Source organism: Pteronotus mesoamericanus, unplaced genomic scaffold (genome assembly GCF_021234165.1).
Source record: "Pteronotus mesoamericanus isolate MK-2021 breed Mesoamerican mustached bat unplaced genomic scaffold, CSHL_Meso_final contig_182, whole genome shotgun sequence".
In the NCBI taxonomy this organism is placed as follows: Eukaryota; Metazoa; Chordata; class Mammalia; order Chiroptera; family Mormoopidae; genus Pteronotus; species Pteronotus mesoamericanus.
The window spans coordinates 25,425,706-25,451,799 of record NW_026555078.1 but is presented as its reverse complement, the minus strand read 5'-3'; the positions used below and the strand labels follow the sequence as shown (position 1 = coordinate 25,451,799).

Sequence of the window (26,094 nt, the reverse complement as noted above, 5' to 3'; positions counted from 1 at the left end):
CCTGGATAACACAGGTTCCCTGGTCCCTATAAAATTAAGCTTGTTTTCTGTACTGAATCTCACTAAGGCTGTAACACTGAGTCACTAAGAGTAATTTCAGACCCCCCCAGAATACAGACAATGGTGTGTTCCCTCGCTACACTCACATGTCCCGGTGTTTCTGAAACAGGCTCAAGTTTTAGTAAAATTGCACTGATACCAAAATTAAGACTCATTCAAGGTCTCACTAGCAGAAACTAACCTTTATTACATTGAATTATCCTAATGACTTAGTAAATACAGAATGTGCTGGCCAAAGTAAACCTATTTGCAAAAAGAAAATGTGTTTAATCTCGTATCACAAGGTAATTTTTTAAAACCACAAAAATCGCACATGATTATTTAATTGCTCACTTTTAAAACATCGCTATAACTCATTTTATGCATTCACTATGTTCCTGAAAATCTGTATGAAAACGTCCATTTTTAAAAAGTTAAAATTGTCACTTTAGGTGCCTTATCATGATGTCCTATTTATGTTTCACTTGGCGTAAGAACTAATATTTTGCTAAGTTTCTATTTCACCCAGGCCGCCATATAAATATTCTGATAAGAAAATATTTTAAAAGAGCCCTAGGGTGTAAAAGAATTTTTTCTTGCTATAAATAATTACTATATATTCTCTTTTCTAAGTAGAATTCACAAACCAGGTCTTGTTCAAGTGGCGTGCTTATCAAGCCTGCAGAGTTTGACCCTGAACCCGTCGCTGGCTACCACCCTTCGGCGGCTCGGCGGGCTGTGCGCACTCGCGGCCCCGCTGCGGATGCCGTGGCCACCCGCCCGAGAAAGCGTGGCTGACTCCCATGCCCCCTGGCCAGAGCCCCACTCCTGCAAGCACAGGACCTTTCTCCAGCACGCACACCAGGCCCCTTAGGATTTGGGAGTTTTTAAACAAGGGCAATGCCAGGGGCAGTGAGATTTAAATCTCCACAGTCCTCCAGGACAGTGATCACACATGCACAAAACACACCCCCCAAATAATGGGCAGGCTCTCTGAATGCACATCGAAAGGGAGCGAGGATGGCGGCAGGGGCTGGGGAGGGACATGGCTCGATCCCAGCGGGACCGCTGGCTCCCTAGGGTACAGGTCCCCTGTCCTTCAACAGCAAAACAGTCCCGACACTAGTCCTTGCAGGCCTGTAAGGCAGGCACTGCGAAACTCTCCTAGTGGACTGCCGTCATGGTTCTCGGTCCCACGGTCGGGTGGTCCCGGGCGAGCTTACATGGGTCTATCTTAAAAGGCGGTTAAAGTCGCACAATAAAGGTTAGTCCCCGTCCTGTAAGTGCCATGTTCTCTCAGCCCTTCCAGATCAGATGTCCATCATTCCTTCCAAAACCTCTAAGAATTTCCCCCCTAGAGGGGAGGGAGAAAGATGGAAAATAAAAAAGGTACCACACTGATATATGAGACCCAGCAAGTCAAAGCGGCCCAACACACCCTCAAGCAACAAAGAAACTGGCTTTCTCACCCCAACTCCTGGGATGTAGGGAGGTGGAGAAACGACGGTACAGACTGAACCCACCATAACTAAAGGAGGGACCGCGTAGACGAAGCCTGCCTTCTCCTGATGGGGCTCACGATTCGCACTCGAGTCCACGCTCCAACCTCTGACCTCTGCAGGCTGTTCACCTCAGGGCTGGGCATCACTGAGACAGGGATTCTGGGCGTCCTCTTTGCTCTTACTCTTCTCTGCTGGGCTGCACTCAGACCCTGTGACCGAGGACTTGCACCCACGAAGTGTGTGGGCGTTCAGCATCTCCAGCAGCAGGTCGTAGACTGGGACCACATTTTTGCACTTCATGCTGAGCAGGTGTTCCATGCCCTTGTTACTATGGGGACAAAAAGGTACTGAGATTCCTTCCTGAGAGGCAGCCACAGCAACTTCGAAATCTTCCCCAACACAACCAGTCCACACCATACACACACTCTTCCCCGAGCCCTTTGCTCTAAGGCTCTTGCATCTGGCTCCTTCAATAACCTACACTTAAGGGCAAGGACAACGTCCTGTGACCTCTGGGCCCTATGACCCACCCACAATGGCCTGGCAGTGCCTGGCACAGAGCGCAATCAATTCTCATTGTTCACAATAGTTACACGCTATACAGTCACTGCAAACACTGAGTTGGCGGATGCTGAACCATTGCTCCTGAGGGAAATACAGGCTTAGGGTCCTGAGGGTCTCTGCTTACATTTTCTTCAGTTCATTAATACCTAACCTTGTTGTATGTGTGTTTTTGTTTAAAGGCACCTCACTATGTATTGTTGACTCATTAACATTAACTCACGCCGACAGCACTATGGCTCATGCTTGAATGAAGCTTATTTGACACACACTTTCTCGTAAAGCGCCTCTCAGCCTACCTGCATTTGGGAACATGATGCAGCTCTTTAGCACTATGTCTGAAGGCCATTTGTGGACAATGTAATATCCAACAAAAGGCACAAAAATGCAAAAACATGGCACTAAATGGACCACATAAAGGACAATTGTTACAGAATGAGAGCTGAAACCAGAAGGCAGAAGGCTACCTTGTTTGACCTCATCTGGGAATGTAAGCACAGGCAACTCAATTTTTTTGCCACTTTGTGAATGTCCCCAAATGACCACACACCACTGTGAGTAATCAATTTGGAGGGTGACAAAGCTTAGCAAGCAGGCAAATTTGCAAATACGGATCCGAGAATAACAATAAACAGTATCTGCTCTGCAAACGGTTGTGTGCCCACCAACGATTACACAGACAGAGGTCACCCCCATTTCCTAGCCCCTGTTAAAACCCTCGAGGGGTACGTTGCCCTCCCCACAGCCCCTTCTCCCCCTCCTCCTGGGTGACACAAAGCCATCACCCGACATCAGTCACCATTTACCACGGCCCTGCCTTCCCAAATAACTGTCCCCTTAGGCCCGAGGAAAGGACAGCTCTCGGGAAGGCTGTGTGCACTTCCCCAGGTGACGAACTGCAGAGGTTCGAGAGCTGGGTTTAGCCTCTTCAAGAGAATGACCTCAGGGCCCCCGCCCTCGGTGGTGCTGGCAGGAGTGGCAGTTCCCGGGAAGGAAGGATCTGCCCCTTTTCGACTGCCATAAACAAGCTAAAATCCCCAGCAACTAAAAATCAGATGAGCCACTACAGGATGCCGTCAGAATCCTGTACGGTGCCATGTGACAGTTATTCAGTGCCCACTATGTGCTGACCTTCAGTGACAGGTGTGTGCACTGATGAAGAACCTGCCCATTCCCTTGCAAGGGGTTCACCCTCCTTTAAAGGTAACAATTCTACCTCATCCATCCTTAACTTGAAAACACTCCCCCACGCCCTTCCCCCTCTGAGCTCTGAGCGCGCCCCCCTGTTCCCAGCGCAGAGGCCCCGCGGGGGCCGTACCTGGCATGCCTGACGTGGGAGAGGAGCATCAGGAGGTTCGCCAGGCGGACGGACTGCTGCTGGGAAGGGATGCCGCTCTTGGCGATCACCCAGACCAGGGCATCGGTCACAGCGTTCAGTAAGTGAGTCAGCTTCCGGCTGCTCTCAGCCTCCTGAGCTGCTGCCGCTAACGGGTACATACCTGGACAAAGAATAAAAGCCATGATTCATTGCTCTGAGAAAAGGAACAGAAGTTGTATGCTCAGGCATGACGCACGCCAACATTCTCCTGAAAGAAGGCCAAATTGGTCAAATGGGTTCTGACATCTGCGTGTATGATGAGGTCTTCAAAACACAACTCCACCTTCCCACGGTGCCCTGAGAGCCAGGCTCATGGCCAAACAGGAAGGGTAAGCCTGGCTGAATCGGGGCAGACTGAACTGCCCGCCGGGCCCAGAACTGTGACCTTACCTTGTAAATGTATTGAGTTGCCTCAAACCGTTATATGGTGTATCTCATTTCCAGCAAAAAATACACACACGAAGATGGTCCGAAAGTGAGATGTAGTCTACTCTTAGCCCGTAGGAGGGCCCCTCAGGAAGGACTGAATAATCATCAGCTAACAACCACTGCCACGCAGCCTCTCCCACCCATGCCCTTGTGCGTGCCACGTGCAGGCCGTCAGCACCCATCCTCTGGTGGCACCTTGCTGGGGACAAGAAGGCCACCAATTTCAAATCAGACAAACTTTGTGTTCACCGCCTCTAGTTCTCTGACCCCAGTCCAGCTTCCCAGACCGTCTCGGGGCCCAGCTTGCAGGCACACGTCTCCTGAGGTCTCCGCAGCTGCCCCGCCAGCTGGGTCGCCTCCCCTATCCTGCCCTGCCCTGTGTCCAATTCCCCTCTTGCTCTAGGAGCTGAGATACCCTGTGGCCTCCCACTGGCTGCAACATCACAGCCCAGGTGAATCTCCTTCCCCCCATCCTCCATGCCCACCCCTAACTCCTTGATTCCTGGAAGCAGGAAAATTACTAGCTTCTCTTCCAGGTTTTCTATTTCAAACTCAGAATAAATAGCAAATATGTGAAACCAACAGGGGAACTGCCAACTTTTGACTGTAATGAGAATGAAGGATGGCTGGCACTCCTTCACCTACAGAGTCTGTTTTGGCAATTTCTGTTCTCTATTTTTATTGGCATTTTCAGTTTAATTAAGGTGGCTCAGTTCAAGGGACACGCTGAACTGCAATTATGTGAGTATATTGCTTCATCTCATCCCTGGGAGCACATCCCTCCATAATGTCTGATGATACAGATTTCAAATATTTGTCTTTTAAACAGCCTGGAACTGCTTCTCTAACCCACCTGCTCACCTCCTCCTCCAGGGACTCTGGGTCCCCCCTCCAGTCGCCCACGGTCCCCCACAGCTGATCACCCGCTCCTCCGCTGCAGAGGCAACAGGCCGCAACCTCAGCCCCGCGTGCCCCTTTGAGAGGCCGAAGTGCAGGTCTGCTCACGGGGCTCCCCCTAAAGACATCCCAAGTCTGGGGCTGAGCCCAGACTCCCCAGAACAGCCGTCAGCGGGGCCAGGCTCTCCCTGCTCTTTCCACCCTCAGCTCCCAACACACCTCACCTGGAGCCTTCACTGCAATTCCTTGAGCGGGTGACGCACTGCACACGCTGACCTTCCTCCTCAGGAACTCTCTCCTCCTCTTGCCATCTGTCGCCCTTCCTCTTTCAGACCCTGGCTTGCTCGAACTTCTTATCTTACCCCAAACTGTGTCTCTTCATACATGTCTCACAACCACCCTCTCACCCTCAAAGAAATGGGACATAAGCACTGCAAGGGCACCGGCCCTGTGTTATTTGTCAGTGTATCCCCATCACCTAGTATAATGCCTGGGGGGCGGGAAACCCTCATAAATGGAGTCAGAATGAACGCCCATAGGTTCAAATGTTTGCATTTTTCAGCCAACCATGCCATCATAACTGAAGTGATAAATATGCATGCTAATGCCTATCTGAGGTATACCCCAGAAAATTATTAATCAAATGAAAGTACAGAGAAAATTGTTTTAAGCTTACTTTCCCTAAAATTGACCCCCGCTGCATTAACAAGTGTCTTCTTTTCACTGGCTGTCAGCCTGTTCTGACACATGGCATATGCTCCATGGATTTCTACCACCATAAAGAAATCTTATGTCTTTGGAGTCTAAAAATAGCCGAAATTGTGTGCCTGTACATGTTTAAGTCCAAAGTGACAAAGATTGAAAATATAAAAATAAATCCTCAGCATGTACACAAATGCTCATAGCAGCATTATTCATAATAGCCTATAAATGGAAACAGCTTAAGCGTGTATCAACTGATGAATAATCAAAATGTGGTACACTGTATACAATGAAATTATTTAGCCATAAAAAAGAAAGGAAGTGCCGATTTGTGCTACAACATGGATGAACTTTGAAAACATCATGCCAATTAAAAGAAGCTAGTCACAAAGGAGCACATTTTATGTGATTCCACTTATGTGAACAGTCCAGATAGGCAAATCTATACAGAGAAAAAGCAGATCAGCAGTTGCCTACGGATGGGGGTGGGACAGAGACTGGGGAGCAACGATTAAGGAACACAGGGCTTCTTTTGGGGCAATGAAAATGTTCTGAGATTGGCTGATGATGATGGTTGCACAAGGCTGTAAATACAGTAAGAAACCACTGACTTGTGCCCTTTAAATGGGTGAACTGTATGTTATGTGCTTGTGCCACAATAAAGTTTTTATTAAGACCAATAAAGTCAGTCCTCATAACCAAAATTACAGTAACATCAAAGCCCCTCAGTGTCTCTCTCCCTGCATCTGACCAAGGCTCCTTTCGGGGGGCATGTGTGATACACACCAGGGACCCGATATTTACGGAATTGAAATTTAATCAGGTAACAGAGTTAATTTTCACTCCATGTTACACCCATTCTTAGAAAAGATAAATAACCCAGAAGTGTGCAGCTACGTAAAACGTAGCTGCTGACACACCGTGGCCTGGCCGCGCAGCTTGTTGACGGCAGTGCAGACCTGGCTGGGCGACTCCATCCCCCCTGAGCTCGTCACAGACGCCAATCTACGCTGGGGACCATCTCCAGACAGCCCGCGGGTGACCTGGCCCAACAAGGCAAGCGAGCACGGCCCAGCCTTAACCCGGGGCAGAACACATCCGCAGTCTTTTGATGCTAAGAAACCTCCTCCAGTCCTCATCTCCTGACCCTCATGCCCATCCCCCCGCCCCCCACACCAAACCAAGCCTCTGCTCTGTGCTGGGTTCGGTTCCCCATTTGGTAGTATGTATGCGGTATTTGCTCTCTTCATCTTGCTTGTTTTCAGTTTTGTTTTCATGACATGTTTACAGATTCATTGATATATAACTGACATACAACAGATAACCTGCACATATTTTATATGTACAATTTGATGAGGTTTGACACCAGCGAAACTATCACCACAATCAAGATAATAAAACACATTTACCACCCCCAAAATTCCTTAGTGCCCCTTTGTAATCTATCCCTCCCTCTCTCTCAGTCACATCCCCCGGCATCTACTGATCTGCTGACGATACAGATTAGTTTGCTTTTTCTGAAATGTTACATAAATAAGGTATGTTTTTGTGTCTGTCTCCTTTCATTCAGCACCATTACTTTGAGATCCATCCATAATGTTGCATGTATCTGTTAGTACTTTAATCCTTTTTATTGACAAGTAGTATTCCAGTGTATGGATACACCACAGTTTGTCTATCCTTTCACCTGTTGGTGGAGTGGGCATTTGATTTGGATTGTTACCAGTTTTTGACTACTATAAATATAAGTTGACCTGAACATTGTGTACAAGTTTTTGTATGAATATATATTTTCATATCTCTTTGGAGTAAAAAGATTGGACCATCCAGTAGGTTATGCTTAGTTCTAAGAAACAATGCCAAACAGGGATAGAGGCTGTAATAGTTTACATTTCTGTCAGCAGCGTATGAGTTCTCATCACTCCATATCCTCACAAACACTTGATATGGTCAGTCTTTTGGACTGTAGCCATTCTATTGGGTTTCTAGTGGTCTTTGTGTAATTAATTTTCATTTCTGTAATAATTTTAGCATCCTTTCATGTAATTATTTGCCACTATTATATCTTCTTTGATGAAGCATCTGTTTAAACATTTACCTATTTTTTTAAGTGGGTTGTTTTTCTTATGGAGTTGTAGCAGTTCTTTATATAGTTAGATACAATGAAAGTCCTTTGTTGAATACAGGTTTTTCAAATATGTGTCCTGGTCTGTGGCTTGCCTTTTCATTTTCATAAGTGTACCTTTTGAAAAGCAAAAGGTTTTAATTATGATGAAACCTGATTTATGAATTTTTTGAAGTTTGTGCTATTTGTGTTCCATTAGAGAATCTTTGCCAAACCCAACATAAACAAGATATTCTACTAAATTTTTTCTAGTTGGATAATTTTAGTGTTCAGATTTAGGCCTATGATCCAATCTGAGTAAATTTTTATCACATGGCATGAGGTTCAGTTCAAGGTTCAGTTTTGCATATATCTATCTAATAGTTCAAGCACCATTTATTGAAAAGGCCATCCTTCCCCCATTACCTTGATGTCTTTGTTGAAAAGTCAATAGTCGTATAGGTCTATTTCTGGACTCCCTATTCTGTTCTATTGGTCTGTTTGTCTACCTTGATGTCAATAAATAGTGTTTTGATGGCTTTATAATAAATCTGGAAATCAACTAGTATTAAGTCCTCCAACATTGTTCTTTTTCAAAGTTGTTTTTACTATTTTAGGTCCATTGCATTGTCATATGAATTTAAGAATCAATTTGTCAATTTCCACAAAAAAAAATAAAAAGCCTGCCAGGATTTTTACTGGGATCAAGTTAAGTCTGTGGATCATTTTGGGGAAGGATTACCTTCTAAACAATACTGAATTTTCCAACCCATTAACAAATCTCTCCATTTATTTAGAATTTCTTTAATTTCTCTTAGCAATGTTTTATACTTTTCAGTGTGTGATCTCACATCTTTTGTCAAATTTATCCCTAAGGCTTCATAAGTTCTAATGCTATTGTAAATGGTATTGATTTTTAATTTCAATTGCCAATTGTTCATTGCTACCATATCAAAATACAAATTTTTTTTTTATATTGCACTTATATGCTACAACCTTGCTGAACTTATTCATTTTTTTTGTGGATTCCTTGGGGTTTTCTATACATGGATTATCATGTTCTCAAACAAAGAGTTCTACTTACACCTTTCCAATTTGGATGCTTTTTATCTCCTTTCTTTCTTTCTTGCTAAAACTTGCACTAAAATGTTAAATAGAATTAGTGAAAATAGACATACTTGCCTGGTTTCTGATCATTACATATACGGGGGTGGGTAAAGTAGATTTACAGTTGTGAGTACACAAAACAGTTTGTTCTCACATTATTTATCATTATTTGTATTAGAACTGTAAACCCACTTTTGCCCACTCCTGTAGTTTTAGCTGTGTAGGTTTTTCAAAAATGCCTTTTACTAAGTTGAGGGGAGTTTCCTTCTATTCATAGTTTACTGGGAGTTTTTAGCAGGACCGGGTATTAGATTTTGTCAAATGCTTTCTCTGCATCTATTGAGATCATCATATTTTTAATTATTATTGCTAATATGATGAGTTATATTAAATTTCAAATGTTAAAGCGTATATTCTTGGGAAAATCCCACTTGTTCATAATATATTATTGTACTCTATTTGCTAAAATATTTTAGAGAAACAAAAATTCTATAACAATTTTAGTGCTTGAGACATAACGGTCTGTTGCCCTCTTTTCTCCCAACAGGCCTGTCTGGGTTTTCCGTCGCAGTAGCGCGGGCCTCGGAGAATGAATTGGAGAGTAGTCCCTGCTCCTCAATTTTTTACAAGAGTGTTTGTAAACTTGGTGTTATTTATTCTTTAAATATTTGATAGAATTATCCCAGAAAATCTCTCTGGGCCTGGAGTTTTCTTCATGGGAAAGTTGTTAACTGCAAATTCTATTTTAATTGATATATGACTATTCAAGATTTTAAAATTTCTTCTTGACTGAGCTTCAGTGATTTGTGTCTTTCAAGAAACTCATCCATTTCATCTAAGTATTCAAATGTATTGGCATAAAGTTGTTCATGCTACCACCACCACATTACTCTTTTTAATTATCTATAGAAAAGCCTTGTCTATCACTGCTCATGTTTCTCCCTACCTCTCTCACTACTGATATTGATAATCTATGTCTTCTTTCCTTTATCTTGATCAGTCTGGCTAAAGACCTATCAATTTTATTGATCTTAAAGAATTGGCTTTTTGGTTTTCTTAATTTTCATCTTTGTTTTCCTTCCTTTAGTTCCATTGATTTCCTCCCTAATTTTTACAATTATATTTTCTTCTGCTTATTTGAGGTTTGGTTTATTCTTCTTTTCCTAGTTTCTTCAGGATGGAAGCTGAGGTCATTAATGAGACTTTGCCTTTATTCTAAAATGGACCTTGAGAGCTGTAAATTTCCCTCAAACTATTGCTATAGTGGCAACCCACATATTTTGCTATGTTGTACTTTCACTTTAACTTAATTCAAAATACTTTACAATTTTACTTTTGATTATTTTCTATGACCCATGGGGTTAGGTATGTCATTTAGTTTTCAAATGTTTGGAAATTGTCCAAGATCTTTCTGCTATTGGTTTGTAATATAGTTCTGTTATTTCAAAGAAATTACTTTGTATGACTTAAATCCTTTTCAAAATATTGACTTGTTTTATGATCCAAAATATAGTATAGCCTAGTAAATATTCAATGAACACTTGAAAAGAACGTGTAGTCCGCTGTTGTTGGGTAGAGGGTTCTACAAATGTCAGTCAGGTCAAGGTGGTTGACAGTGTAGTTCACGTCTTCTCTACATTTATTGATTTTTCCATCCACTTGTTACACCAATTATTGAGAGAGGTACTACAATCTCCAGCTATAACAAGGGCTTTGTCCATTTTCCTCTGCAGTTTTATTTCATATATTTTACTTTGTTCATAAATGGCACATTTTCTTTTCTATTTTTCCATTACCATTTATCCCTCTCATACCCCTCCTTGCAATCACCATTGTTGACCATGAGTCCTTTTGCCTTTGTGCTTGATCCGTCTACCCGCTAAACACCACCTCCCTCAACTAGAGCTGTCAGCCTGCTCTCCATCTATGAGTCTGCCTCTATCTTGCATGTTAGTTCAGTTTGTTCATTAGATTCCACATATGAGTGAAATCATATGGTATTTATCTTTCTTTGACTGGCTTATTTTAAAGTTCTCTTATTTGGCATATAAATATTTAGAGTTTTTTTGACAAATTTACTTATTTATCATTATCCCTAGAAATATTCTTTGCTCTAAAATTTACTTTCTCTGATCTCAACATAGCTTCTTCAGCTTTCTTTTGATTAGTCTTATCATAGTACATTGTTTTCCATCATTTTACCATTAACTTCTTTACATCTTTATATTTAACTAGGTTTCTTGTTGACAGCAAACAGTTGTGTCTTGCTTGTTTATTCAGCCTGACACTCTTTTTTCTTTTAATTGACACATTTAGCATATTTACATTTAATGTATTTTTGATGGGATTATGTTTAAACTTACCATCTTGTTAATTTTTTTCTATTTGCCCTATCTCTAGTCTTATTTTTCCTGTTTTTGCCTTGTTTTGGATTATTTTTTATGGTTCCATTTTATCTCCTTCAGTGGTATATTAGTCCTAGTCCTGTTATGTTAATGGATGCATTTGGGTTCATGGTATACATATTTAACTTACTGCAGTTTACCTTCAAGTAATACTACAGAACACTTCATGTACAAAAACAGTGTTCTCCCAGCCTTTGTGCTCTTGTTACATGCTTTATACTTCTACATAAGACCACAATATATTGCTATTATTTTTGGTGTAAATACTAGATGGCTTTAAAGTGTAAGAGTTTTAAATAACAAGAAAAATATTATATTTAGCCGCATTGTTACCATTTCTAGGTCCTTTATGCCTTTGTTATACATGTTTCCAGCTGGTATCATTTTTCTCCTGCCTGAAAGACTTCCACTAATATTTCTTATAGTGTAGGTCTGCTAGGGATGAATTTTTTGTTTTTGTAAGTCTAAGAAATATCTTTATTTTGCTTTCATTTTTGAAAGACATTTTGTGTAGGGAATTCCTCATTCATAAATTTTTCTTAAAGCAATTTAAAGATGCTGTTTCTTTGTATCCTTGACTTACATCTGCATAGAAATTTGCTACCATCCTTGTCTTTGTTCCTCTTCTGTGATATCTTTATTCTCTGGCTACTTTTTTCTCCTTATCACTGGTTTTAAGCAACTTGATTATGATGTGCCTTGGTGTGGTTCTCATGTTGCTTGTGCTTGGCATTCATCAAGCCTGGACTTATGTGTTTATAGTTTTAATCAAATTTGGAAAATTTCAACCATTGTTTCTCTGGGTATTTTTTTACATGGCCCCCCTTTGAGGACTCCAAGTTATGCATAATAACAACTAGAGTTGTCCCATAGTTTCCGAATGCTCTGTTCACTTTCTGAACTTTTTTTATATAGTTTTTATTGCTATGGCTTCACATCCACTAATCTTTTCTTGTGCTCTGCCTTATCAGACGTACATTCTGTGTATACATAGTTTTTACATTTACAATTTGTGTGTGTGTCATATTTTCTATGTCTGTTCTTAACCTGCTCATGCTTTTCTCTACCTCATGGACATAAGGAATGGAGTTACAGTAACTACTGTACTGTCCTTGTATGCTGATTCTATCATCGGTGTCCTTTGGGGGTCTCTGCCAAGTTAACCGGTTTTTCTCCTCATTATAGGTCATATATTGCACTTCTATGCATGCTTGCTAACTTTTGATTGGTCACCAGACATGTCGAATTTTACCTAGTTGGGTACTAGATATTTTTGTGTTTCTTTAAATATTCTTGAGATTTTTTGGGATGCAGTTGAGTTACGTGGCAATAGTCTGATCTTGCAGACTTCCTTTTCAGTTTTGTTTGTTTTGTTTTGTTTTTGGTAGGACCAGCACAGCCTTTACCCTAGGGCTAATTTACCTACTACTTAAGCAATACCTTTTTGAGTACTTCACCCAAGGTTCAGTATTATCAGGGTTTTCCCCTCTGCGGGGTGAGAACAAACTATTCCTGGCCCTGTGTGGACGCTAGGGGTTGCTCTGCCTGCACCTTCTGGTGGTTCTTTCCGTGTCTGTGGTTAGTAACCTCATAAGCATGAGTAGATGAGCACCCAGCTGAAGGCTTGAAGGGGACTCTCAGCAGATCTCAAAAGCCTGTGTCCAAATTTCCTCTCTAGTACACTCCCCTGAAAATCCTAGCTGCCTTGGCCTCCTCGAATTTACAACTTTCTCTCCTCAGTTCAGAAAGACACTGGTGTCTACTTGAGTTACCTCTCCCTGGGTTGCCTCCTGGAAAATGGCCCCAGGTAGTCAACTGGGCAATCAAAGGGCTCATCTTGTTTGTGTTCCAGCCTTTGTAGCCTATTGTCCAACGTCCAATGTCTGTTTTATATATTCTGTCAAGCTTTTTAAAATTTAAGGTGAGAAAGTCGATTCTGTCCTTGTTTCTGCTTTTAATTTAATGTTACAAACAATCTAGAAGAAAAAAGCCTATACCTTCAAATGCCTAAAATCTAGCATAGAAAAGACACACTTCTCCTGACAGCGGAAACTTTCCAACACAAAGAGAATCCCATTATTTTACAGTGATGCTGAATAGAATAAATTCACTTTGACAACTGTTATGACTACCAAACAAAAAAAGGAACTTCCTTAAAAGAAGATTTCTTAAATTTGGATTTCATGTAAACAGATTCTAGTCATTTACTGCCACAAGCAGTAATTATGTCACACACCTGCCTCGCCCTCTGTAATTCTCTCAGATATGGTAGTTCTGCCCAGATGCTGCTGCAATGCCATAGCCTTAGCCTTTCCTGCTTACACAGATGATGCTTTCAGCTTTCACGACAACACAGTATGATGTCTCCCTCATAGCCTAAAAGGACTGTAAGGAGCCCTGCCAAATAGGCGGCTTTATTACTGCAAAGTGTTGTAAGGAGAAGCAAACTGCTTTCTAAAGAGCCCTTTGCTGCACAGGAATGGATTCTAAATAATTTCTGAAAGTGAGAGAAGCCCCATAATCTAGCATTTGATAATCTTCCTGTGCCAACGTGGGACTATATTTCTCAAGAAAATCTTCCCTTTAACAAAGACAGAAATGGCGACACATACATGAGGTGAAGTCTGTAGGTGGGTTGAAAGAGAAGATCAGAAAAAGTTGATTTCTTTTTTCCATGATCAATTTCCAATGTCCCAGCTGGACATTTCTTATAGGCACATCAACTTAATTGCTGACCTTCACGTTACGTTGTAAAAGGTGAATGGTAACAATAAATGTCAAGAAGTTGCCAGAAGCCCCAAAGCATTTAGGAGTCTTCTTGACTTTCTCTACAATTTTCATTTGTCTAACAACTTACCATTCCTACGCACAAACTGTTTGCTTCCCAGAACTGGGGTAGGGAGTGTGTGAGGTTCAAGTGAAATGTCCTCTCAGACAGGTAAGGCCAGCCTGACCCAACTAGGAAGTACCCAATGGTTGTCCAGAGTCAGGGCCCCTGAACCTCAAATGACCTTCAGATTCCTTCTCTGTTCCCCCTCTACTCTCTTCTTCAAGGCCTAGCCCCACCCTGCGCCCCTGTCCAGCCATTTCCAGGGCAGCACCCCTTGCTTTCTACCAGGGCTACTCAAAGTATGAACCAGAACCAGTCCACAAAGAGAGAAGTAGAAATCGAGGGTAAGCATTTGAGAACTTTTATAGCAACTGACACAGTAATTTTAAATTAGTTGAATATAATAATAAAAAACTAGGGCTTCTATATTATACTGGCTTCTCACTTTTCTAGTAATTTATTTTTATTACATTTTACAAAGGTAACTGTCTATAACAATTTGGAAATTGAAAAACAAGGGAGCTGTCGTGCTGCCATGGCAGCTGCTGTAGTCGCCGCTGCAGTCGCCGCTGCTGCTGCCTGAGGAGTGGCTCTGGGAAGGAAGTGGTCACCACGCTGAGAACACTGCTCTCAAGCATCTTTGTCCCCTGCAGACCTCCCACAGGAATGTCCATAGATAAAAGTGAGCTGGTACAGAAAATCAAACTCGCCAAGCAGGCTGAGCGCTACAATGACATGGTTGGCCACAACCATGAAGGTGGTCGTGGAACAGGGGCATGTACTCTCCAACAGAGAGAGAAACCTGCTCTCTGTCACCTACATACAAGGACATGGTGGGCGCCCACCGTTCTTCCTGGCGTGTCATCTCCAGCATTGAATAAAAAACAGAGAGGAACAAGAGGAAGCAGCAGACGGGCAAAGAGTACCGTGAGAAGACAGAGGCAGAGCTGCAGGGCATCTGCAACGATGGTCTGGAGCTGTGGGACAACTATCTCATTCCCAACGCTACACAACCAGGTGTCCTACTTGAAACTGAAAGATTATTTCAGATATCTTTCTGAGGTGGCATCTGGAGACAATAAGCAAACCACTGTGTCAAACTCTCAGCAGGCTTACCAGGTAGCATTTGAAATTTGTAAGAAAGAAATGCAGACCACACACCCAACTTGCCTTGGCCTGACACCGAGTTTCTCAACCCTTGACTATGAGATTCTGAACTCTCCTGGAAAGGTTTGCAGCCTGGCAAAAAAAACGGCGTCGGAAGAGTCGATTGTGGAATTGGATGCACTGAATCTGAAGAGCTGTACCACGACAGCACACTGATTGTGCAGTTGCTTAGGGACGATCTTGCTCTGTGAATGTCGGAAAACCAGGGAGATGAAGGAGATGCTGAGGAGGGAGAGAACTAATGTCTATCACGCTTCGTGATCTGGTTAATATCACTCTGTACCTTCCACATATATCCCTTTGTGTGATTAAAAAAAAAAAAATCTTACATAGATAAACAAAAGAAAAAGAAACCTGGTCCTTCCCCACACAGTTTGAGTAGCACTGCTCTATATGTCTCCCTTTCCCCTTCTTCAAAACCAGTGCCAATGTACCAGAGTCTGTGGGGGTGTTGGAAAAAGAGCGCAGGCAGGAGAGGGAGGTCAGCCGACCCCAGATCAGGCAGCGGCCTGGGGACCCGGAGGGCCACATGTTCTGCATTGAGTTTCGGCTTCAGGAACTGCTGCTTTGGCTGATTTAAAATAAAGCAGCATAATATGATCTCACAGATTCCTGTTGTTTCAAACATTAAGCTCTAAGACTGTATAAAATCGAGGTAATAAAGTCCCATATGTTGCCCAAAGGAAGAGATCCGTAAGCCCTCAGTTGAGGATTAAAACATGGATATACATGTTATTTGAGAAAGAAGAAACAATGATATAAAGGCCCAACAAGAATAAATAGCTAAGCAAAGCAATCACTATTTGGTACAGCAGCTGGATCAAATACCAGGTAGACAGTAAACTGAGCAACATGAAAACAAAATACAACCTTAGAGATGTGCACAAAATAACACATCTCTATTTACGGCAACAATATTTATAATGGGAGGAGAGCAGAGAGAAGATGGAGGCCAAGTAGGTAGGAGCTGAGTTCACTTGCTCCCAACTCAGATACTTGGCTGACCTCCCAAAAATAAACTGAACTTTCAATGGAGCCTTAGCTGATATGACCTTTAGAAGCCAAGGAGTACAGAGGATACCTCACAACAGGCAGTGAGGAGATTTTACAGGTGGAAGGGGAAATACCCCGTGTGCAGCACCTGCAGCTGCAGAGAGCCAGGTCAGGGGTTGCTGCTTTGCAGCTCCCTCCCCTCCCAGGACAGAGGGACCCCAGACCCAGGCTGGGGTGACTTGGATACACCAAGTCGGTGAGATCCAGGGGACACACACACCCACACCCCCACCCACCACCACCACTCCCACCCCCAGCACACCCATAGCTGCAGTGGCAAACACCAGCTGGTAGAGTGCCAGAGAGAGAGAGAGAGAGGGAGGGAGGGAGGGAGGGAGGGAGGGGGAGGGAGGGGAGGGGGGGGGGGGGAGGGGAGGGGAGGGGGAGAGGGAGTGTATCTGCACTTGGGTCCAGGGGAGGAGGCAGGCCTTGGCCAGCCACGACTGTGAGAGACTCCTTTTTGGAGAGGAGGTGTGTGAGGAAAGCCGGACAGTGACTCAGTGCTGCAATGGCTGCGCCTAGAGAGACCTTTTAAAAGGGGAGCTGAGGCATGCTGGTCAGGGACCCCGTGCGAGCTGCTCTGCCAACCAGGGGAAAGGACTGAGGGCAGGGTTTGCTCCCAATGAGTGCAGCTGGGCAGAGGGAGCAGAGAGGTGCACAGCAAGGGGATTCCTCGGCCCCAGCCCAGCGTAGCTGATGTGCCAGAGGCCGGCAGAGTGGAGAGATCGGGACTGTGTCTGCTGTGAGGGCAGTGGGCTGGGAACTGGATAGGTGGGAGCTGAGCACCTGAGATTATTTACAGCCAGACAGAGCCCCCTTCCCTGGTGGGGAGATCGAACCTCCCCAGCCCCCACCTCCTGCAGGATCACAAACACCACCGCAGGGGAAGCTCTGCAAAAGAGGCAAAACAGGCTCAAGAACCCCCTGCAGTGTATATATCTGCAAGAGAAAAACAGAAAGAGAAAGGCCTAAATGGCCCACTTGAACTTCACTCAGGGAGACAAAATACACTGGTTTCTAGGGCCCTATTTCACCGAGGCCAGCAAGCAGGGAGATCAGAAATCAGAGCAGCAAGGGGAAGTCAGGGCCATGCCCAGCCTTGGCTCAAACACACAGCTGCCATCAGCACCAAGCAGGAAAGTGCTGACCCTCTAATACAGATCGGCCCCTCCTTTGAAACCAATGGGTAATTCATCAGAAGCTATACACTGTTGGAAATAAGCTGGGACAGGCCAAGACAGGTGTTGCAGGGACAGGGGGGACACGCCCACAATTTTCTCAGAAGACTGAACAGTGCCTCCCAGCGGAGACCCAGAAGTCCCTTCCAGAGGCAAGGGAATGTGACACAGCCGGTGCTGCCAGAAGGTGGACCAACCACCCTGGGACCTTGAGCTGATAAAAAACCAGAGGCAGATCCAGAAAGAGAGGACAGAAGGCAACCACCAAACTCTGCTGAGATGAACTCCACCTCGTTTTTATTCTGAATTTGCATTATTTTTTCTTTCTTTCATATAGCCTTTTAATATTTCTTCTTTTGCTTCAGCTGTATTCCAACTAATTCACTATTCTTTATCTTTTATTTTTATTCTTTTTATTTAGATTTCTGTATTTATTTTATTTTTATTTCAAATCTCACATTGTACCCTTCCCCTGTCTTACTCCATTTTGCCTTCTTCCTGCCCTAATTTTCACTGTAAATTTTATTTCCCCCCACACTATTCCTTGCTCCTATTCCTTACTCTTACTATTTCTCTTCTGTCCTCTCATTCTTCCTTCCTTTAGTCCGCTGACATTCTTTTACCCCTTCTTATAACATCCTTCTTTTCTTTCCGCCTTTATAAATTGTGGCTTGTTTGGTATGGATATTACAGTTACTGCTATTCTTCTTCAACTGTATTTCTATTTGTTCACTATTTTTTTAATTTCAAATCTTACAGGTTACTCTCCTCCATCTTACTCCATTTTGCCTTCCTCCTGCCCTTCCGTGTTTGAGTGTGAAATTTTATTTTTTTCCCTTTCTTAGCCTGGATTCTATTCCTTACTCTTACTGTTTCTCCTCCTTCCATCCTCTAAAAATCATTTTTCTTCACTGTAGACAACTCATACTCTCTTTTCTCTCTTGTGTAATATTCTTATTCTTTGTCTACCTTTATTAATCTTTGCTCAGCTGTCATTGTTAATGATCCTGTTGTGGTTCTTCTGCAATTTCATTCTCTTTGGTTCACTACATTTTTTATTTTATTTCAAACTTCATATTATACTCTTTCCTTTTCTTACTCCATTTTGCCATCACCCTTCCCTGTTTTACTTATATTTTAAATTTTATTTTCTCTCTTTCTTCACCTTGTTTCTATTCCCTACTCTTATTATTTCACCTCCCTCTTCCTGCTCAAAATCATTTTTCTCTCCTTTAGTCATCTCATATTCCCTTTTCCTATCTTATAATAGTCTTAATCTCTCTCCACCTTAATTAATCTTTGCTCAGTTGCTGTTGACATTACTGATGTGACGGGGGGTATTTTTGCTGCTGTGGGTTTGGTTTTCCGGGTAGTATTGCTTTGTTAGCCAGCACCTGTACAACAGCACGCAAGATGTGGTGGGGGCTGTGATTCTCCACCAGCGAGCTGGAGAGGAGAACCCACCAGTGAATGAGCCACCAATAATCAAAGCCCAACTACAACAGAGCCCACATAAACTGAGTAAAGGGCAATCCTAGAGCATCCAGATCAGGAGATCAGAGACTGTACAGCTAAGTCCCACAGAACGCCTACCACAGAAGGCCCCCCCACGAAGGCAGGCAGGCAAAGCAGAGCAATCTGAGATGCAAAAACAAAAAGTCTCCTAAAATGAGGAGACAAAGAAATAACACCCAATCAAAAGGAAAGGAGGAATCCCTAGAGAAAGAGCTAAATGAAAGTGAAGCAAGCAGTCTATCAGACATAGAATTCAAAATAACTGTTGTAAGTGTGTTCAGGAACTTAGAACTACAAGACACTTAGTGGAAAACTACAACAGCATGAAAAAGGACATAGAAACTATGAATACGAACCAGGAAGAAATGTAAAATACAATATCTGAAATGAAAACTACATTAGAAGGAATTAAAATCGGGCTAGATGAAGGAGAGGACCAAATCAGAGAGCTGGAAGAAAGGTAGAAAGAAATACCCAGTCAGCCCTGACTGGTGTGACTCAGTGGACTGAGCGCCAGCTTGTGAACCAAAGGGTCACTGGTTCAATTCTCGGTCAGGGCACATGCCTGGGTTGCGGGCCAGGTCCCCAGTGAGGGGCACGCAAGAGGTACATGCCTAGGTCAAAAAGCTTCTGCAGAGCTGAAGGAAATATCAACAAAATTAAAAGGGAACCAACTGAATGGGAGCACATACTTACCAATGATACCTCAGACAAGGGTTTGATCTCCAAAATATATAAAGAACTCATATGACTCAACACCAGGAGGACAAACAATGCAATTAAAAAATGGGCAAAGGACCTGAATAGACACTTCTCCAAGGACGACACACAGGGAGCCCATGGACACATGAAAAGATGCTCAGCATCACTAGCCATCAGAGAGATACAAATTAAAACCACAATGAGATATCACCTCACACCTGTCAGAATGGCTATCATTAATAAATTAACAAACAACAATGCTGGCAAGAATGTAGAGAAAAGAGAACCCTAATACACTGTTGGTGGGAATGTAGACTGGGCAGCCACTGTGGAAAACAGTATGGAATTTCCTCAAAACACTAAAAATGGAACTGCCTTTTGACCCAGTGATTCTGCTGCTAGATATATACCTTAAGAATCCCAAATCATCAATTCAAAAGAACCTATGCACCTCTATGTTCATAATGGTGCTATTTACCACAGCCAAGTGCTAGGAACAGCCTAAGAGCCCACCATAAGTAAGTGGATCAAAAAACGGTGGTACATTTACACAATGGAATACTATGCAGCAGAAAGAAAGAACTCCTACATTTGGCAACAGCATGGATGGAATTGTAGAATGTTAAGTGAAATAAGCCAGGTGGTAAAAGAAAAATACCATCTATGATCTCACCTATAAGAGGAATCTAATGAACCAAATAGAACCAGAGGCATGGAAACATGGAACACCCTGACAGTGACCAGCGGGGAGGCAAGAGGGTCACGATGGTGGAAAGAATGGTTAGGGCCTAGACAAAGAACACGTATGAATGACCCATGGACATGGACAACAGAGTGGGGACTGACGCTGGGAGCGGGGGATGGGATGAGTGGAGGAGGGCAAAGAGGGAAAAGTCAGGACCACTGCAGTAGAACAATAATTTAAAAAGTGATTTAAGGAAATAAATAAAAATGACAACAGCCAACGCACAATGGAAAATATTTACAATGGAAGGAAAAAAAGGAGCTGTATATTAAGTAAAGGCCCATTAATAGAGAAGTGATTGAACGATTTAGAAAATGCCCTAACTGGAAAGATGCTTAGCTCTCTCTAGTTGGCCTAAAATATTTCACAGCATTTTGAAAAGTAAAAAAACAAGATGCAGAGAAATATTTGTATATAGTGTCCCAACTTTTTAAAAATGTAAAGCCTACCTGTGTATGTGATAGAAGTGACGTATTATTTTAAATGATTATTAAAGGATGGGAGAAGGTACAAAGTCCACCCTCTGGTTGTTAAAATTAACCACTTGGTGTTGAGGTGGAAAAGGCAAGCAAAAGATATAGTCAGAGCAAGCCTATTTCAAAGTTCCCATACTTTTTTTATATAAGATGCCATGTTGCTTACGTAACATTATGTATATAAGCATATATGTATAATTCTCCCTATATATATCTATGTCTATCTGTCCATCGACTGATAGCGCAGTGAAAAAATGGTCACCAGAGTTACAGTGGTTATCTTGTTGAGGAGAATTCCCAGTGATTTTTATTTTCTTCCTCACATGTTTTTCTTCTGTTAGAATGTTTACAATAACCAGGTATTATTTACATAATAAGAAAAAACAGCAAAGCTATGACATAAACACATCTTAGAGAGCACCTTCCTCATTTCCCACCTCTAACCCCTATATTTCTCTCCAGTCAGGCCCTTTCCTTCCTGGCCCCTCGACACCATGTTAATTTCGGTTCCCATTGTCCCTCAGGACTCTGGCTGGGCGCCATGCCTCGCTCTCTCCCCTCTCCAGTCAGTCCTCCACATGCAAGCCAGAGTAACCTTTCAAGAATGCCTGTCTGGCCGTGACACTCCTGCCTGAGCCTCTTCCGGGGCTGCCCATCGCCCCAGGCAGTGGTCCTGAACCCAAAATGTGAAGTGCATCTTCAGCACTGCATTTTACAGCCCTGCTCACCTCGCTCTGCCCTGCCACTGCCTGATGTGCAGCTCCTGGCCCGCCCATGTCCCTCCATTCCTCCATGCCTACTCCTTCCACCTGCCTATTCCTAAAGACCCACTCAAACATCAGCTCCTTCTACAAGCACTCCAGAATCTGTACATACTCTATTATAGCACTGAGACCCTTTTTTCTTTTTTTTTTTTTTAGATTTTATTTATTTATTTTTAGAAAGAGGGAAAGGGAGGGAGAAAGAAAGGGAGAGAAACACTGATGTATGAGAGAAACAACTGGTTGCCTCTTGCATGCCTCCAGTGGGGAACCTGGCCTGCACCCCAGGCATGTGCCCTGACCGGGAATCAAACCAGTGACCTTTCAGCTCACAGGTGGGCACTCAATCCACTGAGCCACACCAGCCAGGGCTGAGATCCTTCTTTTCAATGATTTTTTTTCCTCTTCCTCCTTCCCTCCCTCCACTATGCTACTCAAAAAGGGACTATATTTTAATGTCTTTACTACATGAGTCAATGAATGAATAAATGAATCTGTAAAAGCGGAACCCAGACCAGTAAATATAAATGCATGTCAATCACATAAAGTGTCTGTATAAACATTGAAAGAGGCTGAAAGGAAAACATGTAAAGTTCATGTTTCTCTTTTTCAGCAAGCTGGCTTGAGCCACTTTTAAAATTACTACCAGTAATTTATCCAATGAACAATTTATATTCAAATTAACTGCAGTTTAATTCCCTGTCAAATGAAACAGAAAAATTGGAAAGAAAGCCATTTTCCCCTTTTTAAATAAAATGATAAGGTCAATGCTCTTCTAGAACTAGCGTTGCCTCCCCACCCCCGTCCCCGTCCCCGTCCCCGTCCCCACGGCCAGCTGTGTGGTTACTTACTGGAGTTCAGGAGGATCATGGCCTTGACACAGAGATACTCTTTGTGTTGGAGCTTTAACTCACGAAACCTTGAAGTTGTTGCCAGGAGCATGTCAAAGATTTCCAGAATTCCTTCCACACATTTCCCTTCATCCCTACAAAAGTTCATTTGGAAATTTAAGAAAATTACAGCTTTACACAACCATCAAAGGCAATAAGGAGTATTTTCCTTTTAATCTTAAATTTTATTTTGTATGTGCTTTAACTATAACAAGGCAGTGATGAGACCACACCCAGCAATGCAAAATAACTAGAATTACCTTCTTATAAAGAGGATGTTTCCTATAAGTTCCTGAAGTAAACATTTGAATAAATACTATTTAGACAAAAGTGTGCAGTGGAACTACATTTCCTTCTCCTGTTCTAAATGTTATCTTAAAGGAGTAACATTTTTGTTGATAATCTGAACCATTTCAGCCAACCAGCCTGAGGTATGACACACATTACTACAATGAGACATTCCATGTTCCTATCGGGAGACTCTGAAGTGTTAATGAGGAAGACTAACCATTACAGAGGCAAGTGTCCCAAGAAGAAATGATCCTTCAAATCTAGGGCTTAGCTCTTATTTCCTCGTGGTAATTTAGAAACTAGTGAGGCAACTAAAAGACATGTAAATGTAATTTGGAAAAAAGCAAATATGACAAAGAAATCACAATTAGAGATCATGCACTAGAATCAGGAAAGGCAGGAATGGAGACACAGACATTTTTGACTTGCCAAAGATTATTTTTAAGCAAAAGTTTTCAGCAAGCTTTGAACCATACCATCAAAAGTCTTTTTGAGCACTCCTTATAAAAATGAACTTTTAAGTAGACTTTTGAAGTAAATTAATTTCACTGTGTCTAGAAAATACCAGCTTCAATTAACTCCAGCAAGACATATATTATTCTGCCTCACTGCTCCCAAAAAACTTCTATTATCATCAGTCTTAAAGTCACTGGAAGTCCTTGACAAGCAGTTAGATGACTGTGTCACAAACTTTCATTTGCTTCTAAAAGCCTGGTGTGCACAGTAAAGGGCAGCCATGGGTTTCTGAGAGTTTCATTTTCAGTTTCCGTAGCAGCCTGAGGGGACCTGAGATATTGCAAGAACTGGCTGTTTCCCTCTTCCTTCCCCCATCCCCAAGCCAGGACGTTTGCAGTGATGGTGGTGCTTGGGGATGGGCAGTTGCCCAGCGGGTACTGCCAAACCTGGTGAAGCCTTTCCCACTCGGTGCTCTGCTAGGACAGCAGTTCACCAGGACACTGCATTCCACAGCATTCAAAACCCCCACCCCCCAGGCTCACCTACATAAAGCCACAAGCATCCGCACTGCTCACTTTGGCAAGCAAGCATAACAACCTCTGCAACCAGCTGAGGCTTTCTGAAAGCGCACACATTAAGTGATAAAACACCAGTGCCCCCTAGAAGTCACTCATAAGGAAAGGCCACGCTGGGGAATCAGAGCCCTGGGCAAAGGGTGCCAAAATCCATAGGACACCCCTAACCCTCCCCACGCCCCATCCTACTACCTCCCCTGCTCTGTACTTCCCAGGCAGCCTGCCACAAGCATCTGGGAAAGACAATGAATGACCTGCACATAGCAGAAGAAATACTTGTTCACTAAATACCCCTCATGCCACATCATCAAATCACTCTGCCTGGGGACAAGTAATACTGGAAATTGCAATTGTTGGGCTTGAGGACATATTATACTGGGAAAAGCTTGTTTTAAAATATCTGTGGAGGAAAAAACAAAAAATCCACCAACTCCTGAATGGATGGTTTAGTAGCTAGTTCTTTACTCTTTTGTGAGACTCAGTCAGAGGCAAGTTACGTGCGCGCGCGCGCGCACACACACACACACACACACACACACACACAGTGTACACTCACCGCCCCCCCACCAAAGTAGTATAAGGGGACTCATCTGAAATCAATTCTATTTTGCAGAAGAGCATGTCTCCAAATATTGATTATTAGTACCATTTCCTCATCAAAATACATGCCATTTTTAATGCAAATTCTTATTTCATAAACCCTGATAAATGCTGTAACTAACAATAATAAGAACATGTCTATCTCATGGAAAAGGTGAATTTCCAAACCAGCTCTAAAGAGCTAGGTCTGATTGTTTTCTCTAGCAGATGTGTCAGCCAACCATTCCATTTGAGGGGTGGCAAGGTTAGAACTCTTTACTTCACAGGCTATAGAGGCCAAATACATTTTTAGAAAATAAATGAGAAATATAGGGGCAATAAGATACAATACCTCATAAGTAACACCCTAACAAAGTTCTACTTGAAACTGAGTTTACAGAACAGAGGAAGGACTTTAACAAATTAATGAGCTCTATATCATTCATTCTGTAACTACAATTGACGGTAAATGATGTGTCAGGAATTAGGACAGGATTAAAAGATTTGAATTTAAGATAGAGGGTATGTGAGTTGAATGTTAAAACGTTGAAACAACATATCGATCAAACCAATCTACTCATGGAAAGTTCCTTTTGCACACCATTGGTCCATAAAATAGTGCTAAATAAATCTGCTTCTGTTCCAAAGAAGGAGATTTGATTTTGGGTGGTGAATATACAGATGATGTATTATAGAACTGTACACTTGAAACCTATATAATCTTATTAACCAATGTCACCCCCATAAATTCAATGTCTTTTTTTAAAGTGGTAGTTCCACATGGACTATCTTATTATTTGATAACCACCTCTTTTTAAAAGAAAAATATTATTTGATACCAAGGACAAAATATGGAATGAGTGAGCCTTACTTTGGGGTCCACTATCTTGTACCTACATAAATATCCACTGGCCATGCCCATGTGGCTACAGACCTCAGTTTACCTCTGTGTCAGTGGGAAGGGGGCTCAAGGCTTAGCAAATTGAAATGACTTAATTATTGAACTCAAGTGAAAATTACCTGAGTACAAAAGGGAAATGAAAATTTAGAAGTGAAAATTCTGTTGGTATCTTGAAGAAAATTCAGTCCACAAATAACTAAAGTAAATGCAAACTGGGAATATTCACAATTATGTATATGATTCTATGAAACTCCATGAACATCCGTAAGAGGGTCCAAGCCCAGAGCTAAACCTCCTCTGACTTTTTAATGACATTTAACATTAAACAGTTTTCTGTTGATGCCAAGGACACCAAATGTCTCAGCATGCATGATTTTTTGAGCAAATAGCGGCTCCCGTTCTCTGGTAGATCTTCATCTGAATTTGTGATTCCAGTGGTTACTAAAAAAACTATCTTGTTAGAAATAAGCTGAGACAACTGGATTTTCCTCTCATCCTCAGTGGGTTTAGGTTTTCTTGCTGCAGAAGCCTCAACCAGAATAAAGGGAAGCAGAAATTATATTCTCTGTTTCCACAAATGGGTTAATTTAGTTGTATTCACTGCTTACATGGTCCTACTTGAAGGAACTCTGACAGGACAATCCACCAAAAGACAGCTGTTTGCAAGTAGTGTGAAAGCTACTTATTCATGTCGTAAAAAAAATTCGTAATTCAATTTCTTTATGGTGCATGGTCCCTGACTTTTTAAATAAGTAATGTTTTTAATATTTTTGACTAAGCCACTCCTCTAAAAATATACCCATTACATAGCTGTAATATAAATATATATAAAATAGATGCACGAAAAATCT

General features: G+C 42.4%; 1 protein-coding gene and 1 pseudogene across 1 annotated transcript in view; one reads left to right on the top strand and one right to left on the bottom strand.

Annotated features, from left to right (window-relative positions):
• Positions 1 to 1,670: 1,670 nt before the first annotated feature.
• Positions 1,671 to 26,094, bottom strand: part of ESR2 (estrogen receptor 2) — a 47,998-nt gene continuing 23,574 nt past the window's right edge. The window contains exons 6-8 of the mRNA XM_054567024.1: positions 22,403 to 22,536; positions 3,421 to 3,601; positions 1,671 to 1,869 (exon numbers count right to left, since the gene is read on the bottom strand). Of these exons, the coding sequence (XP_054422999.1) occupies positions 1,671 to 1,869; positions 3,421 to 3,601; positions 22,403 to 22,536 (514 nt within the window). The remainder of the gene's footprint in view (positions 1,870 to 3,420; positions 3,602 to 22,402; positions 22,537 to 26,094) is intronic.
• LOC129065758 (14-3-3 protein beta/alpha-like) lies at positions 14,621 to 15,376 on the top strand (annotated as a pseudogene).